At 34.7% G+C, this 26,923-nt stretch overlaps 2 protein-coding genes across 3 annotated transcripts; one reads left to right on the plus strand and one right to left on the minus strand.

Annotated features, from left to right (window-relative positions):
- Positions 1 to 1,019: 1,019 nt before the first annotated feature.
- Positions 1,020 to 7,187, plus strand: LOC140748880 (uncharacterized). Its single transcript, XM_073081752.1, has 4 exons — positions 1,020 to 1,145; positions 5,125 to 5,359; positions 5,516 to 5,611; positions 6,883 to 7,187. The coding sequence occupies exons 1-4, from the start codon at positions 1,134 to 1,136 to the stop codon at positions 7,101 to 7,103; spliced, it is 564 nt and encodes a 187-aa protein (XP_072937853.1). The 5' UTR covers positions 1,020 to 1,133; the 3' UTR covers positions 7,104 to 7,187.
- A 244-nt stretch (positions 7,188 to 7,431) lies between these two features.
- Cog1 (conserved oligomeric Golgi complex subunit 1) lies at positions 7,432 to 26,666 on the minus strand. 2 transcript variants are annotated; one of them, XM_073081754.1, is made up of 14 exons: positions 26,428 to 26,666; positions 25,891 to 26,058; positions 25,041 to 25,189; positions 24,398 to 24,552; positions 23,815 to 24,043; positions 23,352 to 23,484; positions 22,868 to 23,040; positions 13,838 to 14,010; positions 13,447 to 13,573; positions 12,817 to 13,054; positions 11,766 to 12,111; positions 10,857 to 11,297; positions 10,322 to 10,501; positions 7,432 to 8,688 (listed from the first exon to the last, which is right to left on the minus strand). In XM_073081754.1, the coding sequence occupies exons 1-14, from the start codon at positions 26,562 to 26,564 to the stop codon at positions 8,533 to 8,535; spliced, it is 2,805 nt and encodes a 934-aa protein (XP_072937855.1). In that variant the 5' UTR covers positions 26,565 to 26,666; the 3' UTR covers positions 7,432 to 8,532. The 2 variants fall into 2 exon arrangements, with proteins under 2 accessions (XP_072937855.1, XP_072937856.1); XM_073081755.1 differs by lacking the exon at positions 7,432 to 8,688 and adding an exon at positions 9,546 to 9,582.
- Between the last annotated feature and the right edge of the window lie 257 nt (positions 26,667 to 26,923).

The following is a 26,923-nucleotide window of genomic DNA, read 5'->3' on the forward strand; positions in this document are numbered from 1 at the left end:
AAAAGACGTTTATAGACGAATGCATCTTTTTAATTACCTTTCGTACCTTTATTTCCTCAATTACCAGCATAAGCTCGTAGGGGTGTTCCGTACGACGAAATAACAATGTTATAAGAATAGAGCAATTAGGTACATTTATACGATAATCATAGTTAGTAATCAATTACTCTCAAGTATTTGTCTCACTGTCTGCAGTTTTGTTAAGCGATACTTATTCTTAATCCTTATCCTTATTAATATTATAAATCCGAAAGTAACTCTGTCTGTCTGTCTGTCTGTCTGGTTGTCTCTTCTTCACGCCTAAACCACTGAACCGATTTTAATGAAATTTTATACAAAGATAGTCTGAGACCCGAGAAAGGGCATAGGATAGTTTTTATCCCGGAAATCCCCCGGGAACTAGGGATGGCGATCTAAGATCGATTAATCGGAGAATCGATCTTTTGGACCCAAAACATCGATTATTTTAATCGATATTAATAAGGATTGAATCGTAAACTATGTATTTGATCAAGTGATGGTCTTTAGCAAAGTTGAAGGTTTTCAGTTTTATGTATGTTAGTATGTTATATTATTTTCTTTTAAACGCGGGCGAAGCCGCGGGCAAAAAGTAGTAGTAAATAAGTGCATAAGTGATATCAATGACATGAGCGTATACAGAGTGGATACAACGGGTCTGACTCTGGACTCCTTAGCATAGACGAGGATTGATGTCAAACACACGCACTGCCACCCATTAAGATTATATAATTGGAAAGTTTTTGTTTCAAACTCAGCACTGCACATTTTTCTATTTTGGTGCAATTATAACTTGTTTTGATACGCCATTTCGTTACGTTAGTAAATAGTAGTAAATGGTTACTTTAGTAAATAGCTAATTTATCATTAATCTAAATTAAAATTAATTCCTCTTAAAATGCGCACTTAAAATATGTGTGTGTTTTAATATCTTCGTTTTCGTTACTCGTTACATATGGATGGTGCGACAAGTTCTTAAAACTGTGCGTAAAAACCGTGGTTTGATCTTGAGATGCAGTATAAAGTCAGATGAGAGCATCGAATTCAATTATTACAGTGTAACGCACGCAGTGTGGAGTGGCTTGTGTAAATATTTTGTGTAAATTACATTAATCATGTATTATTTGGTGAGTTTGTTTCCAAATTGTAATAGTGTCAGTGATCAAAAACGTTTTTTCGTAGACCTGTTAAGTTTTGTGCAGTTTACAAAAAATAATAAAGGCATTCGAATAGTAAAACAGAGCGTGATAACAAGTTACAAATAAAATATTTTTCGGTACCTTATTCATGGTATATTTTTTAACAATATAATTAAACATTGTCTTATTTTCGATGAGATAATATAAAATAAAAATAAATACATGCTTTATAACACAAAGTGCTAAACCGTCAAATAAAAACAAAAACGTGCGCTTTTTTAAAAGTACCTAATAAAAAGTTATTCTGATTTAAAAATACCTAAATAATATAAATTCAAAGGCAAAAATATATTTAGGGTCGAGGATTAGAATATTCTAGACGACCTGCGGGACTATTAGGCGCTAGATTGTAATGAGTTGGGTCCTATCATACTCCAGTCACAATTGAAAAAATACGTTTTACGTAGTAAAGTAACCTTAGACTTGATTTTTTCACTACGATAATGAAGGCCCACTTGACATAACGAGTTCATTTTTGTTTATTTAAGTATCTATCAAAAACCAAAAACAGAATGTTATGTTCCCATTACTAATAACTAAGTTAATACATAATATGTGTCCCCTTATCCTTCAAACTAAAATTGCGTAAACACAGAAATAGATGGCGGGGTAAGCCACGGAATACCTATTCTACCACCATCAAGACATCTCTCGTTTTTTATTTTTTTGAAGAGAATAATTATCTATAGTTTAAAAACTAAAAACCACACTAAAATCGCACAAGGAAACGAACCTGATGAGGAAATGGGGATAAAATTATTAAAATAGTGTATTGTCATCGGTTCTTGATAATTGTTCAAAATTTTAAATCGTACTTAATCGGGCTATTCAAAGTGGGTAAAAATCGAATATTCTGTTACATTCATAGGTATATACTACAGGTCAAGCTAATAAAAGCGTTTTAAAAAAAGTAACAATACAGTTAATATACTACAAACAGTTTACAAATACATAATAATACTCTAGGTAATCTATTAAGTACTTTACTCTAATACCTACTTCCGGATGTTTTAGGGCATTTGATAAAACCATTTAATAGATAGGTGATACTCCATAGAGTTAACAATCCACTAAAGAACTTAAGTCTACTATCAGTCCTATCATCATATTATAGTGCTCATAAATGGACTATCATTAGGGCATTGGTCTAGGTCTCCACTCAGATTTTTGTGCTCCCCCATTTGTGCGATATAGACTGTAACTCGTTTTATACAATGGCAGCTAGAAAATGCCACAAAAATAATTCGTCTACGTGTCCTTTTAGAGGCCAGGAATAAGGGATATACCTATTGAGATTATTGAGTATTAGGAAGGTACTCTTTTCAATTCAAGCTAAAAATTGCCACAAAACGTCACATTAGATAAGTTGAAGTGTCAACGACTAATATTTTTTTAATTTCTTTCTAAACAATATTAGATTAAAACATCATTAACAGGCAATTACCTAATGCATGCTTGTCATAAACATAGATTCCTATCATATCGCAGGTTATTTAATATATGTACCTATGTACGTAGATGTCGAATCTTTTCGTTATCTCCACGTGTTTTTCTAATCATATGATTAGGTAATGACGAGCTTCCGGTCGATTTTTGTGATGTTATCGTGGACTATAAGCATTTTTTGCGAAGGATGGTTGAACTTTGTGATTCAACTCAATACCGCGATGGCAGTTTTAATAACGAAGGAGGTAGAGCTCTTTGTGTTTAGACTCCTGCGGCACCATCGCCACACCTATTTCTGCCATTTACAGCAGTGTTAACCGGTGCTATGTTCTGGTTTGAAGAATGTGGTAAGGGAGATATACTTTTCCGAGGCGTTCCAGCTTAGTCTTCACGAGTACCTGAAGTCGGTCATACATGCGTCACATGTATGACCGACTTCAGGTGGGAATATCTTATCCTATCTGGGGTTGATTACAGATGTCCATGAGCGGCAGTAGCTTACCATCAGGTGGACTGAATGCTGGTCTGCTACCCCTATATTATAAAAAAAAGTTTTTTCAACCATTTGATCTAAAGGTCTTCGCTTATACGCAAATCCGAAATCCGTAGCGTCGTCAGATGTTACGAATTAATTACGATCTTTGGTTGGCAAATCATTGGATCGATTATAATTAATGGGCACTAATCTAAACTGGCAATATGGCTTAAGCTCGTCATTTGGAAGTATTTTTGACGAATCGTATTTTACCGCTTCAATTGAAAGGAATTCAACTTACTCCAAAGATTTAGCAACGCATTTGTGACGAACTTCAATTAGGATTCTACTGTGTGACATTAAGTAGTATAATAAATATATAGAAAATAAAAATATTTTCTAGTTGAAACTAAGTAAGTCTGTGACGTTAAAAACTAATCATATTTATTTGAAAACGTATGAACTTTATATTGAGTTAACAATACCTACCTACTTGTTAATTTGATAACATTATAGATATACAGTAAGCAGTCGAGACAGAATAAAAAAATATCAGATAAAGGCATTCTACTGCCATTAAAACCAGATACCAAAGTATTTATTGATTTACAGACAGAATAAGCGTTGACGATGATACAGTAGCAATGTTTTAAAACGGATAACTAATCCTTATATCGTTATATCCTTCATTAATTTAAAAATTACTATTGGGCCCGGGAAAACATTTCCCAGTCATAAATAAATACATATCTACGCCAGCGCCACCTAGTGAGTCCATAATAGGTATTCTATTTTCGAGCACGAACCAAAACTCACAATTTAACATTACGTAGTCTAATCGCTGAAACAAAAGGTTCCACTTTAACGGGACGTTCACGCAAATAGGTGACATAGTGTATAGGAAGCGTTGTTCCTATAGTTCCGGGACAAGAATAGAGCTACACTATCCTTTGCCTGTCGTACGTGGCGACCATAGATAAGTACTAATCAGTGGTGGCGACTGAAAAGGTACTTTCGAGGAAGTAGGCGGCAAGCGTTCGAACTTCTAAGTAAGCCTGAACCGCCCGGTCAGCGATCCCGAGATGCACCCGAGGAACTTTATACATACAGCGCTAAGAAATTAGTGGCGAGTTAAGTGCGAGAAAAATACCCACATAATCCTGTGTCGCTCCCACGGCACTAAATACCTTTTAAAGGTTTTCCCCTCGTCAAAACCAAAAAAAAGGATACAGGAAGCTTAAGCGTCAATAGGGAAACTCGTAAGTCGATAAAACTAATGACTTCTACGTAAATATGTTTATTTAAACTACTTTATACTGATGGGAACGTCTGGTAAGATAAGATCATTACAACCCATTGTACTTCATTTGCCTACCTTATAAAAACTTATAAATTGGTATTATGAAAGAATACGAATGCAACACAATTGCCAAAAATCATGCTAATTATGATTAATTCGTAGATTAATGTCGTTGAACAACTGGTGATAATAATAATTATAGATTGTCGTGTCAATCAATACGTCCGTCTTAATGTACTGATTAGTAATTACTTATGTTAAGACCTACTATCACATTCTTAAAGCTTAAAAGCATCCGAAAACAGAAACTACAAAAACAACAGTAGGTACCTACTATTTTCATGTAAAAAAGTTACATCCTGGAGAATCCCTTAGGTTTCCCAGTCAAAATGTAATGAATCCTTTCTAAACTTAATTTTTATATGTTGGTACATAGGAAACAGATAAACCTATTGAAAATGTATAACATTTTAAATACTTACAGAAAACACGGCAGTTTAATATTATTTATTTGTATGAATTAAACATTGTTAATTTAATTTTAATAGCAATAAATTAAATTTCAATATAAAGTTTAAATTAAAATACAGACAATTTAATACAAGTACAATAAATAATGCTTGAAAATAATTTCGAAGCAAATAACAATAACGAATAAATTAATAACAAAAAGTTTAATATTTCAGGGTATAATTTTACTATGGTCGTTGACCGTGACCGCTCAACGGGTGAGTGACCCGAATGACGTCACAGACGGGCAACGGCGCGGTACTGGCGGTTATGGGTTGCTGAAACCCGGGTATAATGGTTACCAAAGCGGTTATGGCGGATATAACAACCCATACGGCGGATACAACTCCGGATATGTTAATCCGGGTTATGGCGGTTACCCGGGTCAAGGATATCCTGGTTATGGCGGAGGTAAGTTTTTTTTATCATTGTATAAAAAATAAACACAATTCTTTGAGAACTTTATGGAGAATGCCAAGCACGTATCCTCGCGTTGCTTTGCGCTGCCGTTAAATGAAACGATAATTAATATTTACCACGCATGTAACTTCAAAATATTCACCCCAGGTTATGGTGGTTATCAAGGTGGTTATGGCGGATATCAGAGCGGTTATGGAGGATACCAAGGCGGTTATGGTGGCTCTGGAATTCCTGGCTATGGTGGTAAGATTTTTTTAAGAATATGGAGGCTAATGGAGGAAAAACAGTATCGACAAACAGGGAAAAATAGAGTATGTAGTAGGTGTTTATACCTAAAGTACAAAATTTGATTAGTTAGGTAGGTACTAATGAAATAACAACTGATTTTACAGCTATCTTAACTGATAACGGTTTTACTTAACTTTATCGGTACTGGGGAAATTCTCTTTCATCGCCGTCAATAATTATTATCTCGTGACTCAGTAAATGAATAATGAACTTTCGTTTGCATTGAAAAACTCATTGCATATGCATAACATGCATAAACAAGACGAGTTTAGTCTTTATCTTTTATAACGTGCATTAAAAGACTTTGAAAATGACTTTTTTGAAATGGGTATTATTATTCAATTATTTCGACATAATTACAATTTATGTATAGCATATTCTCGGTAATAAGTTAATTTAATTCGTTTTCGTTTTCATAAGACCTTTACGAAAAAAGTATAACATAGAAACATTGATCTATAAATGCATAGAAATGAAATGTTGTTAAAAATTAAGTGAATCCATCGGCTACCTTTTAAGTTTTTCAGACACAAATGGAACAGAAAAGTTTATATATAAAGATAGGTATATTTACGTAATAGATACGTATATTAATCAGAACTGACGACAGCACTTATGGCTTAACAGTTAAGGATCTCAAGTACTACCTATAAATCTAGTGGCAATGAATAAAGTAATATAGATTTACTTTTTATGAAATCATAATTTATTTTATTAGTATGAATCAAGCTCACACGACCTGACACTACTTAATTGAGCCACTTAAGACAAGCTAATGTCTATTTCCTAGTAGGCCAAGTGGCGATGGTTCTAGAAGGGCCTTTTTTATAATATAGGAGTAGCAAACGACCATGCCGTCCACACGACTGTAACTGGCTACTGCTGCCCATAGACATATGTAATCAGCCTCAGATAGAATTAGATTCCTACTTGAGGTCGGCCAAAGATGTACCGCTAACATTGAGGACTGCTGGAACGCCTCGGAAAAGTATGTCTCCCTTACCTTACCCTCGAAACAGCAGTGTTAAACGCTGCTGTGTTCTGCAGCAGCGTTTAACACTGCTATTATGAGGCAAAAATAGGTGTGGCGGTGGTGCCGCCGGAGTCGAACCTCAGAGGCTTCTACCACCTTCAATGGTTTATTTCCTAGTAAGCCAACAGGTAGTGATTGCCAGAAAAGTTCTTTTAATTAACAGCAATGTACAATGAGATAATAATAATTACAGGATACCGCCCGAACTACAGACCGGGATTCGACCGCCCCTGGTACAACTATCCGGGCGCGAGCTACCCGGGCTACAGACCCGGCTACAACAACTACCGACCTGGTTACAACAGCTATGACCGGCCATACACCAGCAATTATTACGGCGACGGTTTTAGCGATAATTTCAGGTTTTTGGGACGCAAAGCTGGTGAAGTGAAAGAAAAGGAAGTCGATGCGTGATTTCCAAAATTGTTCTTGATCTGACTGCACTTGTAGTTTGTAATTAGTTTATCAGTATTGTTAAATAAACCTTTTTTTATAAAACTGTTGTTTTAGTCAAATTACACCTACAATATTGAGATAATAAACCTATTTCAATGTAGCAACGTATCTGTGTGCGGATTCAGATAAAACGATAAAGATGACCTACCATTAACTTAAAATCAATAATATTGATAATTCAATTTCAATAATTGTTATATAACAAATATACATATAGGTACAAAGTTTGTGTATAATGAAATAATATTTTATAGAAGACAACTATTTTAAAAGAAAAGCAGCTTCATTACTTAAAACATAATTTATTTACATTCATTATGTAATTATGAACAAATTAATGATATATTTATTTAAACCGTTATTAATTAACAATTGAACATAAACAATACAGATATATTATTTATTTATTACAATATACGTATAGTTGTAATATTATTCTTATAACAATAGTTCATTAGTTCTTACCATTTATTAACATGAAGTCGGTGTAAGTTAAAACTTTTCTAATCTTTAAACAAGACTTCGTAGTTGATACCTACTACACACCAGTCATGCCAGTTTCTGGCCTATAACAGTATTGATAAATGCTACTATTTTCTTATTTGAAAGACAGATACATCTGTGGCGACCTTCACGAGTCACCCCTTGGTTCGTCCTCACATCTCGACTCACCGCAGACAGAGGGCGCTCCGAGGCGCTTGTGACCTGGACTGGAGCAGGGGGTGATGTGGCGACCTCCCGCTACTCGACAAGAGATGGCGCCACGAGTATTCTGAATCACGCTATCGAAGTTTTCTAAGAATCTTGCATATATACAAGCTCCGAACTGAGACTGTCGGAGCACGGCCGCTCCCCGGGCATGATCACCTAGCCCGGCGGGAGATCTCCCTTTGCCAAACATCTACACGTAATGATCAAAAAATGTTTCTCCTAGGCAGCAATGTATGGCCTCATGTATACAGTCAACCTGATAGAGCTCACTGCTGTCCTCAGGAATCTGTAATCGATCCCAAATGATATTGGAGTTGTGAGATCTGTCAGGAATTAAATAAGAACACGTTACCTAAGTGTCTCCCTTGCCATGCCCTTCAAAGCAAAACACAGCTATAGGTGGTAGTAACCACAGAATAATTTAATTTGTTTTCATTATTACAAATGCTATTTGAACTTATCTGTTTTAGCGGAGTGCGGACCTTTGATGGGTCTTATATTTTAGTATAGATTTAGTGCACAAATTGTAGCTCTTATTAATTTAATCACTCTATAGTTTTGTATGCCCGTAGCTCATAAAGCAATAAATATGTATATTCTTCTTCTTCATTTCACTGTGAACGTTTTCGACCATTACTCCATTATTAATAGTTAAATCCGTAAGGTATCATAACATTTAACCGCTGAACCAATCCGAAGTCATAGAATTGAAGAAGGAAGCTGCACCGGAGCGTGCATTAGCAAAGTTTATGGGTAGAGAAGTGGTCATGATTTCCGATATGTCCGATTTTGATTTCCCGGGGCTCGTTGACGGCACTGGCTTCTTTTTTGTCTAGAAAATAATAAAAAAACATTAAAGAACTAATGAAATATATATAGAATTAATTGTTAAAAACTTGAATTTTATAAACATATTACAGTAATCTTGATTTTTATTATTTAACATTTATTTAGAAATGAAACGTAATATGTCTAATTATTATTATTTAGGTATCCCGTGACTTAAGACCTTACTTTAGGTCATAAAAGATCGTAGCGTAGTATCGCAGTGAGAAAATCGCACAACAAGAATACCTAAATAGTGTCTACAAAAAATATAAAAAAAATATTTGCCAAATTCTAATTAAACATTAACTATATGTAATATCTTATCTTTCACCAAATCTCTTACCGTATATCTCAAATTAGCACTACATTACGAAAATAATATTTTATCAAGTCATATCTTAAGATGGAAATATATTATAATTTTTATTAAGATGCTACGATAAATATTTTACGTCCGTGTGTGACGGCCCTTATCTTAATAAAAAGTTATTTATAGTATATTTGGTTTATCTAAGTAGTTAAAATTTAGAATGAACAATAAATATATAATTAATGATTTCATAAACAATATAAGTATTAATATTATTAATTACAAAGCATGTAAAAAATAATAATAATAGTTAATTATATTATGCGATTTACTTAATTATAAAATAGGTTATATTATAGAACATATTGCTATTAATTTTACGTACATGATATGCGTGGGAAATGTTATAACAAACTTATTTTTTCTAAGGAATAAAAGTATTAAATATAAAAAATACTATGTTATTAATATTATACCATGCAATAGAAAATATTATTTATTATCACGCGTTTAATTGTTAAAATTATGAACATAACACAACACACACGATATTTACCAAGAACATCACAGAATGAAGATATCTTGATTCTGTCACAAATATAAGAAAGTCATTAGGTAATACATTATAATAGAGATATAAAATTAATAGCACCATATTATATTATTATTAAGAGTGTTAATTACAACATAAAAATAGAGTATAAACATTAAAAGTAAGGAAGTATAAATAATTCAAAATTGTATTCATAACCATTATAAAAGTTGGAACGCATTGTAAAAACCTTTACCATACAATCTCGTTTAAACAAAAATAATTGCTTGAAGCAATGGTGCTAAACATCGTGCTAAACGTCTAGCTGGGAGAAAAATTAGGTGGAAGTAAAACGCACTAGTCCAGGTTCCTATGCAAGCTAGTAAGTATTTTGCTTCCTATTGACGGTTTATTAGGAACGAAGGGTTCCGTCCCTGTATTTTCGGGACAAGAATGGGCTACGGTATCCCCTGCCTGTCGTAAAAGGCGACAAACGGGGGGCTTCCGGGGTTGCGGACGGCAGGAGCTCGAACCGTCCAGCAGCAACCCCTGGGAGGACGGCGGTGTCACACATACCGCATGCCGTCGTAAACACCAGGGCAGAGTCTCACGCTCCGGTTGTGTTCATCGGAGATCCCGGAGTTCTCCATCAAGCCCTGAGGACGGCCACCGGGGGGGTTTTAGTGCGGTAAAAATCCCACATAACTCGGCGTAGCTCCCTATAGCGTCGGGTACCTTTTGAAAGGTACCTCGTGAAAAAAAAACTGATTATCGTACGAGTCGGGATGTACGTACCGGTTTATCCTGTTTCCTATGCAAGGCAGGTGTAGCTACAGGTAGTACGGAGAACCAGTGCGAGTCAGCAGCGGCTAGTATCGCGGCCGCGCGGTCACCACTACCGCCCGATACTACCGGCTTGGGGCCGATTATACCAGTTAGTTGACCATGGTGCAGCACTAAACTGCCTAGAAGCGTCTGGAAGGGAATAATAAAGTTTAAGGCGAGCGTTCTTAATGGATAACACAAAATCTAAAATGGAATATAAATTTATATATACAAATATGTTGGTTTGGTTGCGCTCACAAAACTCAAGATAGATGATAAATAGCTACTACGGCCTTTGGACATCTGTAATCATATTGGGCAAAAATAGGTGCGGCGATGATGCCCAAGAGACGTATCACAATACCACATTCCAAAGAATAAGTTATATGAATTAAAGGATATAAATCTCAAATCAAATACGAATATACACTCTATTCAATAAAGATTGTAACCTGAAATCCCACTTTATTGCTGACCTAAAATGGTAAATAAAATATTGGCTTACCTGAACTCTTTGGACAGACCGCTTCAAATTAGTCTGAATGTACGGATAGAACACATCATAGTCGAACGGATCTATCTTCTGCCTCAAGAACTCACAAATCTCCTGCGATACGTCCATATACTTCTTATTTTCACGTGGCACCATCAACAACGTCAAATGCCGCACATCCATTAGAAGTTGAAGCGCACATCTCTGATTTATATCTGTCTCTTTCTCTCTTATGACTTTGTCGTAGTGTGTGAAGGTGATGGCCGTAACCTTTTCGATGAATGCCGAGTGGATTTCGTTCGGCAATGTGTGGGGGACCACTTCGTCCAATATTCGGCCTATAGAGTACAGATACTCTTGTAGTTTTAGGGAAGGTCCGGCTGGTACTTTTATTGTGGATTCGATGGCGTTCCCTTCGTCGTCTTTTTCTTCTATTTTTATTACATCCCATTGCTAAAAAACATATAACATTGAAATAGAAATGTCGTAGACACCTAATTCAAGGTTATACTTATACTACCAATTATGTAGATTTTATACAAATCCATGCTGTTAAATTATTGGTCTCGTCATATGCCACACAGGTATGTGCCGATCCAAACAAAGGAACACGTGTGTTAATAAAAAATCTGTTTTATTTAAGGTGACCGTGATCATTTACACATTAGAGAAGGACCTAGTAAGGACGGCAGCGGTGTTACCCCAACATCGAATAACGTCTTATAACAAAATCGTTAAGGGCTACTGTGTTTTGGAACGTACACTTAAACGGGCATTCCAACTTAGTTCAGGTAGGAAATTAGGAATGCATCTCTTGCCGACCTCATATTAGATACCAAATCTATAAGTTTGATTATAGCTGCCAATAGACAACCATTTCTAAAAGCATTGCACGTTTATAATACAAATAAAAAAACTCACCATCATCAAATAATCAATATTCGCTTCCAGCGTGAACTCCTGAGGCAGTCCCTTCGTCAAATCTCCCACTCTCTCCATAGCAACATCTAACCATTTCCCCCAACAAGTATGACAGTTCTCCTTCAACACCGCACATATGTCGCTCCAACTCTTGACAGCAGCTTCGTCTATACTCAACACATCCATATTGTACCCCTCCGTGCATATATAGCACTTGCGGAGATTGGGCATGAGCACTGTGATCGCTTTTGTGAACCTCGCTGCATATATAGCAGTGGTTTTACGTTGCAACTCTGTGGTTTGTAGTGTTGGCTCCTCGAAACACGCCTTTATGTATAGTAACATGCTAGAAATTGTATTGTTATGTTAAGTAAATAGATTATATACATTTATTAAAGCTTAATAATACATTAAAACAGTGGTGGAAAGTTCAGCATCAAAAATCTCAAGTCAAAGTTCATATCTCAGACGCACTTTCCAATGTTTTAAATTAAAATTAGATATGAATGGGTTTAAACAAGAAGGATTATAATGGAAAATAAGATCCTACAAATCATAAAGTTCACAGAAATTGGTGAAATATATCAAGTGAATGTGCCTTCAAAATGGGTTAAGCAGTATCCAATATTTCAGCTTCATCACTATGACCTACGCAGAATCTTAATTTTTTATGTATTTATACAAAGTCTCCGTCAATTTTTATTGGATTCCTGCATTTTAACCATATTATTTGTCTTTACTGCTTGATTTTTGCCTTTTTTCGATATACATTTACCGGCAGTAATAGCCTAATAGCCGATTGAGAGGCTGAGGTTGAATCTCAGCCTCTCAATTGGGGGATTCGAAGTTCAAATCGTGGCACGCTCACCTCTGATTTTTCAAAGTTATGAGCGAATTAGAAAATAATTATTACTTGCTCTAACGGTGAAGGAAACCTTGACGCCTGAGAGTTCCTAAAAAATCTAAGTTCTCTGAGATATGTGAGTCTACCAATACGCCAGCGCGATGGACTATGGTCTAAATCCTTCTCATTCTTCGACATGTACCCTACCTTTGTATATTCTTATCAGAGGTATCCCTCAAGTACTGCTCGATTTCCGACTTATCGCTGTATATCTGGTCAGCGTTATCGTCTTCATCGTACACGAACAACAGTTTCTCCTTGTTACTCCTGGTATCATGATGCAAGTACTCTTTTAGATCTTCCAACAGTTTCTGCAGTTCTGCGTCTAACGTGTTGCAGAGTTTCTCTAGATTCGGCGTAAAACCTCGGTCCTGTCTTGACATACCTGTTTGGGGAAGCGTCGGAATTATATGCTACCTTTAGTAAAGTTAAGTGAATTAATTTAGTACAGTTTTAGTCAGAAATTTTTGGAAATAGAAAATGAAGCACCTCTTAAAGGAGTATAAGTCAAAAGATTATCTCCTAGTGAAGTAATGAACACCAGTTTCGATGTCTATATTAAAACATCGAAACCGCTCTTCATTACTTCACTAATATAAAACGAAATCTTCGCTAGATATTGCTTTTAAAATTTAAAATCTTACTAATGCAAAAATACCCATCAAAATAAATTAATTTGGATATTAAAATTTGGGGTATGTTATACTTAAGTAAGTTTTACTTTATATAGTGGTGTAGACTTTTAAAAAATATTTTCATTGATCTGTTTAATGTTACCTTTCATCAAGGCGTTCATTACTGTGACGACTTCGTTCCTAGACTCGATAGCGGTTTCGCCTATAAGGTCCTTCCAGACGAACCAGTTAATGTCAGCCTCTTTTTCCATTTCGCTGTCTGATGATACCTGATAACAAAAAAAATAAGACTATAAATCGAACATAATACTATTTACCTACCAAAAACTTTCAAATAAATGTAACTTTGTTAAGACGACCATAAAAATCGTGTGTAACTATCGGATACGTATCGGACTGAAGCAGACCAGAATCTAGTGAACGGTACCATATCACGTCTAAAGAATACCACATTTACTAGCCAACGTTATAGCGTCGATTTTATTACCGTTGTAAGTATAATTAAAAAGAAAACAACTTATAATTAACTATACCTTAGTCAAATCGACAAGTATCTGCGTCTTGAAAGCATCGTACACCTTCTGCCATCTGCCATCCACGATAGCCTTCACTCGCGACGTCAGAAGCGGCTGGAAGTAGTGGCACCACACATGTACCTCCGGTATGTCTAAGGACTTGCAAATGGCGCCCCAGTTCGATGGCGACTCTGAAATGGGGTTAGAAGATTTATAGGTGGTAGCATCTCGCTGTAATTGTTTAAACAGAATATAGTCTTCGCCAAACTGCTAGTCCGCTCTGAAGTTGTTGCGAGCAGGTGAAGTCATACAATTTGCAATGGCGACGCAATTCATTTCTATATTCAGATGGGACTAGCAGTTTTACGCGGACTATAATGCGGTCAATACGTGAAACATGTACGAGATATGGGCCGATGAACTAAAGTTATACGCAATCGTGAAAGTACACAAGATTCCACCGAATTAACAATATTAACTAATAAAAGAACCTAATTATCTAACCCGTCAATTTAAACTTGAATTAGGAATTAGGAGGTTGTCACATTTTCCTCCTTCGCACCAGAGTTGGCTCGCTTTATACTTTTTAATGACTTTGATAGTAAAACCCTTTGTGACACGTACAACCTCGCGGCTTGTGTATATTTCTACTGTATTATAAAGTTAAAAGATGATTGGTGCGATCTGAAGTAGTCTCGGATGTCGGGTAACTGTTAGTGACAAAACAACCCAATACCACACTTAGGAAGACTTATTAAGTCATCGGTATCATCATCATCATCAACCCATTACTGTCCCACTGCTGGGCACGGGTCTCCTCTCAGAATGAGAAGGATTAGGCCATAGTCCACCACGCTGGCCAAGTGCGTATTGGTAGACTTCACATACTTTTGGTTTATTTTTTTATAAATCTCTCAGGTATGCAGGTTTCCTCACGATGTTTTCCTTCACGGTTTAAGCAAGAGGTAATTAATCAATAATACGCATATAACTTTGAAAAATTAGAGGTATGTGCCTGGGATTTGAACCTCGGACTCTTCGATCTTGAGGCTATCACTGCTTCGTCATCAGTATCATTGGATAACAATCGATAAACCTTAAAAACCCTTAAAAGCAGAGCAATACCTACATCATACTAATCCTTACCACTTTTCTTCAATCTAGTATCTTCAATCAAGTACTCTCCATACTTACTAACTTATGGGGGAAATATCCGTGCTCACTAGTAGAAAATAAAAACGTTGCTACCAACAATATATTTACTACATTGCCATTTACAATAGAGATAGCATATTTTGTTAATGTTTAATTGAATGTTTAATTGAAATGTTTAATTGAAATGTTTAATTGAAGACGAGATTAAAAATTTACTACTATATCTGATACTATATATGATCTATAACAAACCGATATTATCATAACCGATAAATCGTGTCGATCGATAAGAATTTAATGGAGTGATAAAATCGATATTAATGTAAATCGATATCGATCAATACAATAGGAACATAATACTCTGTTCGATACCACCTTTTTGATCCTTAGATTCATGTCCATACAACCTTTGATAACAAAATGATATAATTTAAAAAGAAATTAAAGGTTGTATTTCAATAATATGTTGTTTTAAATTACATGTCCATATTGTTATCTACGGTATAATAAAATACTAATTCTATTTTTCACAGGCAAGTGTTTTAAAGAAATTTAATTTACATTATTTTAAGAAGGATATAGAAAACTTCTGTAGGCCTTCAAAAAGTGTATATAATAGCTTTCCAGCAAGTAGGTTTTCTCGATGTATTCCTTCAATAATAATACAAGCATACATAATTTTTAATACCAACTTAAGTTTAGAAAGTACATACTATTAAGTCTTATTTATTGTTTATGAATCGAATGAAATGAACGATCTTATGAAATGAACGATCTTTGACCGGGCCCCCGAACGGATAATATTACTTAGTAACGTCTCCAGTAATAATATTACATTTTCTCCATTCAAACCACTTTTTAGTAACTTAAAAGTAGTAAAAAGTGTTTAGTAATGTGTATTACTTATTTTAATATATCTTAATTGTGTAAAATCAGTGTATATTCCTCATAATTGCAAAACTATCATAGGAAAAAACCGTTGGTCTCCGTAGTGCAGTGATAAAGTTCAACGCTACAAATTACCCGTGCGAGGGATTTGCACGGTTACGCGTGCGACCGAACCGTGCGAATTGCGTGCACTCCAGTTCAGCAGCTCAAACAAAAGGCCCGAGTTACGCGTCATCATAGATTGTACTTGTGATCGCTAATACGTTAGTGCCTACACTTATGAGCATCTGAGAGGCTAATGATACTGTAACTACGTGAACTAATTGATATTCGCGCACATTCTCGTGTCTTCTTTGGGTGTTTGATTTTCTTCTGCTTCAACGACTATTTACTGATTGTTATTTAGAATGGCCAGCTACAACGATTGCGCCGGCTGTCTTAACAAGTTGAATAACTCAACATATTTGCAATGCTCGCGATGTCAGGGTAAATACCACATCTCTTGCGTGAACATAAGTCAAGTGGATTACGATAACATGTCCAACGAACTGAGATCAAATTGGGTCTGCGTGATGTGTAAGAGTAAAGTGCGAAAAGGAGGTGACAACTCAAACACTCCAATTCGTGGAGCTGCATCACCACAGCAAGAGTTCGTCACACAACGTCCGAAACCCCGCAGCTGTTCTTGTCTATCAGCTAACAATATCAGAGATATAATACGCGAAGAGTTGCAAAATGCACTTAAACAACAAGTCCACCCTGGGCTAGCAGAAGTTCGAAATGCCATTACTTCTATAGAACAGTCCATGTTATACTTTAAGGGTGAACTGGAAAAAGTTAAGGCTGAGCAGTCTGTGCAAGCTACAAAAATCGAGAGCATTAAAAATGAAAACCACGAACTCCGAGCCGTCAATGAGACGCTCTCGTCGCGGCTAGCAATGTTAGATCAGCAGTCCCGCTCCTCAAATATAGAAATACAATGTGTACCCGAAAATAAGCAAGAAAACTTGATAAGTACCATACAACAGCTAGGTAAGATTATCAAGTACCCAATAAGCGATGCTCACATTCACTTTTGTACGAGATTGGCCAAAATGAATAACACAAGTACCCGTCAAAAAAGCATTTCAAACTTTAGGATTCGTGCTACGTACTTGCAAAGATTTTAAGAAACCTATCACTAAAATTGCAATTTATACTGCACTTGTGCGTAGTGGCCTTGAGTACTGCAGCGTCACGTGGAATCCACACTACGAAAAATATATTAAGCGATTGGAAAGTGTGCAAAAAAAATTTCTATGGCACTTGTCATATAGCTGCAATTTAGCGAAAAAACTTGAAAGTTATGAAGAGCGATTGCAACACTTCAAACTTGATTCTCTCTTTTGTCGCAGAAAATTTTTGGATATCATGTTTTTGTATAAGCTTTTCAACAGTCATATTGATAGTACATACCTATTATCAAAGCTACGTTTAGCAATACCTAACAGATTACCTAGACAACTGAAATATCTTCCATTTGTGCAAACAAAAGCACGGTCAAACTTAGGCCATCACTCACCTTTAAATAGAATTACAAGATATTATAACTCAGTGCATAATTTATTTATTGAAGTCGATGTAGATTTGTGTAGTAGTAATAGTAATACACTGATTCAGCCTTTAACAGTTAACCAAATCGATTTATTTTCTAATAGTTTACTTACTTTTAAAAGAAACATCTGGAAGATTCTAAGATAATATATCAATTTCTTCTTTTTATAATAAAATATTGCTTACTTACTTAAATTAAATATTGTTTAATAATTATTTAAATTAATTTAATGATAATTGATTTGTAAATAAATTAATGAATTTTATAAACTAGAAATTTTCTGTTATATTATGAAGGATTTTGTTTTTCTTTTTTTTTTGTTATGAAAAAAAAATAATAATAACAAATTTATTCAAATATTAGTTTAATTAAGAATATATTTTTTTACTTCATTTTTGTGTTAAATATCAATAATTGCAATTTATGTTTAATGTAATATTTCAATATAACTTAATGCTATGTTTTTTTTAATACTGTAACTGATTGTACATTTTTATTCACTTTTATCTCACATGTCATAACTATTGTGTTCGTTTAATTTTAGTGAATTGTAGTTTGTACCTGTAAGTGAGGTGACACTCACCAAGATTGTAAATGTAAACTTATAAGATGTAAATAGTGTTAACCTTGTTGGTACAACTTATAAATAAATAAATAAATGAATTGTCCGAATGTAAGAAAAGAAGTATAAGTTCTGATGTCATATTGATTAATAAAAATATGGTTGTCAAAAGAATTCTTGCTTATTTTTTCAATATTTAAAAGGTTATGTGCCCAGGTACGTTGTGTAATTGTAATAAGTAAAGAGCATAAAAATAGTAAAGTACGTAGTGAAATGAAAATTCGGATAATATAACAATATTCGAACATTACAAATGGAGTCGTCAGGAAAGTTAATGTGTGTGGACAAATTTGAAGGATCGAACTTCAAACAGTGGAAATTTCAAATTAAATGCGCCCTACGTGCAAAGGGGCTTGATATAAGCAAACCAAAACCCGAAAAAGACTTCGACCAGTGGAATAAAGATGATGGACTGGCTATGTTTATAATGACATCTGCTATGGATTTTAGTCAAATAGCATTGGTAGAAAATTGTGAAACGGCGTATGAAATAATGTCTAAACTTGAGTCTATATATGAACAAAAGTCAGAATTAAACAAAATGATTATACATGAACGGTTTTATCAATACAAGATGTCTTCAACTGATAACATAGCACAACATGTAGCTAAAGTAGAGAGCTTAGCGAAACTTTTAAAAGAAAGCGGTGAATCTATCAGTGATACTGCTATAATGACAAAAATTTTGGGAACTCTGCCTCCAAAATACCGGTCTCTCCGGCAAGCTTGGTTATCGTTAGATCCTAAGAATCAAACTATAGTTAATCTCACAGCACGGTTGCTAGATGAAGAAGCTAGTTTAAATGTTGAAGATGAAAATGATGTGGCATTATTTGTGGGAAAATCAGATTCAAAAATAAAAAATACACAAAAGTCGTTACCATTAAAGTAGAAACTGAATATGGAGAAAGTAGATGTTGATGGGGATTACTAACCAGGCCAGCAGCACCGGTTTATGTGTTACAATTGTGGTAAAAGGGGCCATTTCGCCCGAGATTGTTATGTGCGGAAGAAGGACAGAGAAGAGAGAAATATGTTAGCATTTAACATAACAGATACTGAGTCAGAGGATACTGAGAGTGTTAAATGGATCCTAGATAGTGGAGCTTCAGCTCATATGTCATTTAAAAAAGATTTTTTTCAAGAGTTGCATATGTATACAGGATCTCCCTTAAAACTAGGAAATCAGGAAGTTATAGAAGTACAAGGCCAAGGTACTATTGTGATAAATAAGTGTGTTAATGGCCAGTGGGAGAAGAGTATTATGTCAGATGTACTGTATGTACCTAAATTAAGAAGAAACTTGTTTTCTGAAGGGGCAGCCACAAGAAAGGGCTATAAAATTGTGAAAAATGGTAGAAATGCCATGATTTATAGAGATAATAAATTGGTAATGTGTGCATTTCTGCAAAATAATAATTTATATGAACTAAATGTAAAAACAGTTGAGAATCAAGTGTGTAACATAGTACACAAGTCAAATCTTAAGACATGGCATGAACGCCTAGGTCACTTAAATGTGAAAGAAATCCAGAAAATGTGTAAAGGTAACATTGTTACAGGTATAGATATCTCTGATTTTGATAACTTTGTATGCGATGGCTGTGCTTTGGGAAAACAGTCACGTCAACCATTCCAAAAGTCTAATAGAGGGCAGCTCCAACCAGGTGATGTTATTTATAGTGATGTCTGTGGACCATTCAGCGAACTTTCAGTCCAAGGTATGAAATATTTTGTTATTTTTAAAGATGGAGCTACAAGTTTTATCTATGTATATTTTTTAAAGAATAAAAGCGATGTTCTGGATTGTTTTAAAAAGTATACTAAAAAAATTAAAAATAAGTTTAACCATAACATTAGAATTTTGCACACTGATAATGGAGGTGAGTACAAAGGTAAAGATTTTATAGATTACCTGGAAAATGAAGGTATTACGCATGAGTTTACAGCTCCTTACACCCCTGAACAGAACGGTCGTGCAGAAAGGGAGTTGAGGACTATTGTGGAGAGTGCTCGTTCTATGCTGTATGGTCGTAACGTGCCATTATATCTTTGGGCTGAAGCGGTTAATTGCGCTGTATATATATTAAATCGTACTTCTTCAAGTCAAACACCTAATATAACTCCATATGAGCTTTGGAATGGGATAAAACCATGTTTAGATCACATCAGAGTGTTTGGGTGTGAAGGGTTTGTACACATACCAGATCAACTCCGAAGAAAGTTTGATAGTAAGAGTCGTAAAATGATTTTAGTGGGTTATGATTACAATAACTACAGAATGTATGATCCTCAGTCGAAAAGAATTACTGTATCAAGAAATGTAATTTTTAATGAACATAAAGTAGCAGAAATTAAAAAAAATATAGCTGAAATAGTCATTGAGGGAGAAGATTGCCTTCCGGAGGAAAGGCAAATAGAAGATAGTGATGGTATAGTAAATACAAGTAGTTCGAGCCAGGATAGTAAAGAAAGTATTTATAACGCTAATGAGAATGATGAAACTTATGAACCGTCAGTCCCAGTAGAACTAGATAGTATAAATGGTACAAGTATGATTCTGAGGCCACGAAGAAATAGAGTTTTTGAAGCTAATGTAATGGAATTAAATGTACCTTTAACATACAATGAAGCAGTTAATAGTTCAGAACGTAAAGAATGGCTTGAAGCAATTAGAGAAGAGTTGAAAGCTCATAAGGATAATGACACATGGCATTTTGTTAATAAAGATAATCATAGAGTAATAACGTCTAAATGGGTTTTCACCAGAAAACGAAATAAGAAAGGTGAGATTGAGCGCTACAAAGCCCGGCTTTGTGCTCGAGGTTTTACACAAATTCAAGGAATTGACTACAATGAAACATTCTCTCCTACTACAAGATATGAATCTATCCGAATAGTCTTGAGTATTGCGGCACAGCATGAATGGAAAATAAAACAGATGGATGTGAAAACTGCTTTTCTATATGGAGAGCTTGAAGAAGACATTTACATGGAAGTCCCAGATGGAGTATTGGCACCCAAAGGACTAATATGTAAACTTAATAAGTCCTTGTATGGGTTAAAGCAATCCCCGAGGTGCTGGAACATAAAATTTACGAATTTTCTTAAAAAATTTGGTTTTGTTCAGTCACATGCAGATAACTGTGTTTTTATGGGTAGATTTGATGGTGTCAAGGCTTTGTTAATTCTTTATGTTGATGATGCATTAATAATGTCAGAATCTAATAGTTTATTACAGCATATTATTGAATACTTAATGCAAGGTTTTAAGATAAAAGAGTTGGATTTAAATATGTTTGTTGGTTTAGAAATTTCTAAAGAGGATAAATTTATAACAATTTCGCAAAGAAATTACATACAACAGATTATCAGTAGGTTCAATATGTCTTCTGCTCATCCTTGTAATACACCAGCTGATGTTAATGTGCATGTTACTAAAAATACGGAAATTGAACACATTGATTTTCCATATCGGGAGGCTATAGGATCGTTATTGTTTTTGTCTACTGCATCGAGGCCTGATGTATCATATGCTGTAAATGTTTTAAGTAGATATATTAATAATCCAAGTTCAGAACATGTCACTCAACTTAAAAGAATAATAAGATATCTTATAAAAACAAAAACATTATGCATTAAATATCAGGGCTCTGAAAGTTTAATAGGGTATTCAGACTCAGATTTTGGTGGAGATTTGGACACTAGGAAGTCAACAACTGGATATGTATTTATGTTAAATGGGGGACCTATTTCTTGGTCAAGCCAGAAACAAAATAGTGTCGCTCTATCAACAACTGAGGCTGAATTTATGGCTGCATGTGAAGCTTCTAAAAATATTCTATGGTTAAGCCAGTTTTTTAAAGAAATAGAGGAATTTCAAGTTTGTACTGCTCTATGTATGGACAATCAGAGCGCCATTAAGTTACTTAATAATCCTGTTTACCATAAAAAAACTAAACACATTGATGTAAAATATAATTTTATCAGAGAAAAGGTCAAGCAGGGTTTGATTGTTTTGAAGTATGTTCATACTTCTGCACAGTTAGCAGATATATTAACAAAAGCGTTATGCACTCCTAAGTTTGAAAGTATTAGAGACCAATTACTTAGTTCTTAATTTTTTTATATTTAAGTATTAGAAGAATATATAATTTCATATTATACTATGAGTTGGTTAGGAGTGTTGCTAAGTTTATATATTCTGTTTTGTTGTATTTGTGTGTTTTTGTTTCTTAGGTCTATTCAGTTATTTATTTATTCAGTTATAAAGTTAATGAAATTTTCATGTTTGAGGAGTATAAAAATTTAGTGGGAGTATTAAGTCTTATTTATTGTTTATGAATTGTCCGAATGTAAGAAAAGAAGTATAAGTTCTGATGTCATATTGATTAATAAAAATATGGTTGTCAAAAGAATTCTTGCTTATTTTTTCAATATTTAAAACATACAATATATTACATGCAACCCTGGGCTTTGAACCCCGGACCCCAAACAGATCGTAAAACTGTTTTTATAGAACTTATATAAAGTTGCTTGTGTCGCCAAATGGACATTTTTAATCAACCCCAAACAAGATTAGATTCCTACCTGACGTTGACCACCGCCGCATTGCTATCCCTGAAGGCTAAGAGGAACACCTCGGAAAAGTATGTTTCCCATGCCACACCCTTCAAGTCAGAACACAGCAGTGCCTAACACTGCTGTCATAACTGAAAGGTGAGGCGGTGATGCTGCCGGAGTTGAGCCTGTCTCTCATACCTATAATTATATTCATAGTATTAATTACCAATTTTGAACGTTTCCTCTCTTATCTCATGCAGCACTCGTACCCTCGTGACGTTTTGTAGCAACGCTTGAACATTCTCATTGATAAACTCCTTCACCCAAACACTCCATTTCTGAACGCATTCCGTTATTTGCTCCTTGGCTAATGGTTTCAACTCTTTGTTTGATGTTAACCTGGGAATAACATTCATTTATGTATTCTTATACTTATGTATGTCTCATGTTATATATTGTATTACTATTTAAATATCGTTTTAAATGTTAGACATATATAATCGAACAATGTATGCTCAGTGAGACGCTTTAGCAGGAAACGTTAAAAAGCCAATTAATTATATCTTCAAAGATTTTCAGGTTATACATTTCACACATGGTTTTACAGGGATTGAAATAGATGTTAGATACCTATGCAGGGGATCTTTCTTATAGAGATGTAGCATGTACAGTATGACATATAATAAATTAATGATAAATGCAAGATTTACCTATAAGTAGAAATAACAGATGGCAGCAGTTTCAATGCTTTTTGATCACTGAACTGTACCAATTCCGCCAATGGTTGGGAGTCCTTTCCGTACAAATTCTTCAACTGCTCCAACACCGCGCCACCTTCATTTTCTGTAAACATAATATAATTATGTTATAACTATTTTAATAGTTGAATTAATATTGTACTTACACCAATTTTTCAATTCTTAAAAAATATTTTTCAACGTTAAATGAGGCAGTAATCTTCCGAAAAAAATTAGAGTAACAATAATCATTGCTGTAAAATTTGCATATGTATTTTGAATTACTATCAACAAGCTATCTTTGCATATATTGACAGGACTGTAACTCAAAAACGACTTTTAATCAAACCCCTTTTATCAGGAGTGTACTTAGAAATTTCATTTATTGTTAAATAATATAACAATGTTATTGTTAATATAAATAAAATGTACTCACCAACAAAACAAGCATAAACTAGCTCAACAGTCTTCAGCACAATCTTAACACCATTCACTATTTTTCTCTTGATCTGTGCCTTTACGTCTCCTTCTAGGATCTTAGCCAGGTCAAACTGTAGTGTAGACTTGAGGCTGCTGTTACTGTGCTGGCCAATGAGGGTGTTGAGCAGTTGCACTAGAGTTTGTGAGTCCAGAAGATAGAGGCCTATCAGACAAGAGCAAGCCACCTGGAAATTTAACAGAAACTAGTGTTGTTCAATCGGATTATAGAGTGGAAACTCAGTGATCATTTGACTGTTGGACTAGTCATACTATAAAATATCATATTATAAATTCCTACTCTATCATTAATTCCATCTGACTTGTAATTTAAGTACAAGTTTTATTATAATATCTAGAATATTATGACTAGGTTTTCTTGTAGAAAAATATAGATTTGATGGAACAAAAACAACTTAAGTTTAAAAAAAAAACAAAATTTATTAATTGCAATACATAAAGTTTATCTAATTTCTGTATATTTATGTGAAATATCTAGTTTAGTACACTTAGTAAATAAATATCCACATGCATAATTATACCTCGACTGTTATATCGACATCTTGCAGCTTCTGACCACACATGGATATTATAGTTTGGTTGATGTATGCCACTGAGTTCCATTGCTGTTGGACTAGTCTCTGTATTGACTGCATACCAGGCTTGGGGTTCTTGCCACCTATTTGTAGCTGTAAACCTGTAATATAGATATTACACAGACTTGTTTAAGAAAGTGGTTGAATCCCCTATGGTTCAACTCCAGCAGCACCACCGCCACACTTATTTCTGCCTAATCAAAGCAGTGTTAAGCACTGCTATGTTCTGGTTTGAAAAGTATGGTAAGGGAGAAATACTTTTCGAGGTATTCTAGCTTAGTCCTCAGGTGTAGTGGCCCATCTGTGGCCAACCTTAGGTAGAAATCCATCTAAGGTAGATCACTGATGTCCATGGCAGGCAGTAGCCACTTACCATCAGGTGGACTACATGCTTGTTTACTACTCTTATACGAGTATTATTAACAAACATGCTTGATTACAGATTTCTACTATTGGTGTAGGTGAAAATGTTGGAAAAAGTCATTTATGAGAATGGTCCAAGTGAATATAATTTTGGAAAGTTTAATAGTATATAAAATATAATTTCCAAAACTATTAGTCTGTTTAAACTACACCTCAAAAAGAATACCTGTGTTTATATGTCTCGCCATGATAAATAACTGAGCAGCTTTCACAAAGTCATTGGCCCCAATACACTGCCATATCTTCTCTGGTATTTCCATCAACAGCTTCACCTGAACTGATATACCATGCAGTGGGTTCGCATTGAATTCATTACTGTGAAATAAAAACTAAAACTTTCAAAACATCTATAATGGTTCAAGAAATATAGCCCTGTGACAGACAGATTTATGTAAAAACAGCATGTAAATGTTCAGTTTCGCCTATGGGTATGGAACCCTAAATATGGATATTAGTATAAATATTTCTTTTATTCATTTCTTATACCATAAACTTTGTTATTTGCTCCTAGATGTAACTGCAATGCATCAGTTTATATTTCATTAAATGAAACAATAAAATTAGGAATCATCCAGCACAAAAATATGAAAGGTGGCAGAATCACTGTGATTCGACCAGGTACCCCTGCCAAATATCTAGCTTGAAACAGTTCATGCTTTTGTCAGAGTGGATGCTAGCTAACATACAGGTGAGGTGACCATTTTAGTTTTCAGGTTCATGTAAAATCTGTTGTCTATAACATCATCAACCTATTACTGTCCCGCTACTGGGACCGGGTCTCTTCTCAGAATGAGAAGGATTAGGCCTTAGCAAACCACACTAACCAAGTGCAAATTGATAGACATCACATACCTGTGAAAACTTTTTTTTAAACATTTCTCAGGTTTCCTCACAATGTTTTCCTTCACCATTTAAGCAAGTGTTCATTAATATATAATATGCACATAACTTTGAAAAATCAGAGGTGCGTGCCTGGGATTTGAACCTCATACCCCTTGATCTTGTCTAATACATACCCATGCATTGGTGCTGGTTTTTCCTGTATTTTGAAACCAATCAAATGTGTATTGTGCAAACTTTTACAAGCAATCATCATCTCGTTGATATGGTCCAATGTGCTGGTGGTGGTGACTCTCATTTCTTCTATAGTATCCGCAGCTTGTATAAGGTCTCTGTACCTTTCCCTGTAAGTATTAAAAAAATGAATGAGGTGCATTTAAGTCCTTTTATATTTTTATATTTACTGAACTAGGTTTGATCTAAACAATAAACAATTTATATGAGAACAGAATCAATTTCAAGCCTTTTTAAAGTAATATGTACTACAATTTATTTCGTATTTATAAGTTGAGTAGTAATGGACGGTTTAATATGCAAAGGTTGATATTTAATAAGTAGGTTCTTATGAATGAATGTGCATTCAAAAATAGGCATACATAAGATAAACAAGCTTAATTTCATAGGTTACATTTGCCATAGTTGTTGTAAATACTTCAGATGAATTTTTTATATATATTTTCTTACGTATCGACTTACGTTTGAATGCTACTTACCCCACCATTGCCCGTAACTCTTCCCTTTTCCTTTCAATTTCATATTGCAACTTTTTTTGAACTTGGTCTATATCACTTATTGAATGGGTTTGGAACAGTTGTTCTGGAACTATATCTAATAAATTGGGATGCGCCATAACTATATAGTTCACACTGGCAACGTTACAAAATAATATTTAAACAACCATTGGGATTATTTTAAATTATTTACGAAAAATAGGAAACCGATCACGTCAACAATAACATCGAATCAATTTGATGACATATGTCAGATCAATTGACATTGACATTCATATAACTATGGTCTACTTAACGCCCATAGCGTCCTCGGCTCATAACTGCAAAAAATCCCATTCAAGTGGAACGTAAAAAAAAGTGCAACTGTTGTAGACAAAAGTGTAAACGGAAAGAACGAAAGAGCACTTTATGTTCAGTAAAATACTGCAGCGATGATTGCTCGCGAGTACCTTCCACCCATAGGTATAGCGGTGATACC

Source organism: Epargyreus clarus, unplaced genomic scaffold, assembly GCF_041222505.1.
Source record: "Epargyreus clarus isolate Ecla_fem2 unplaced genomic scaffold, WU_Ecla_fem_2.2 ptg000017l, whole genome shotgun sequence".
NCBI lineage: Eukaryota > Metazoa > Arthropoda > Insecta > Lepidoptera > Hesperiidae > Epargyreus > Epargyreus clarus.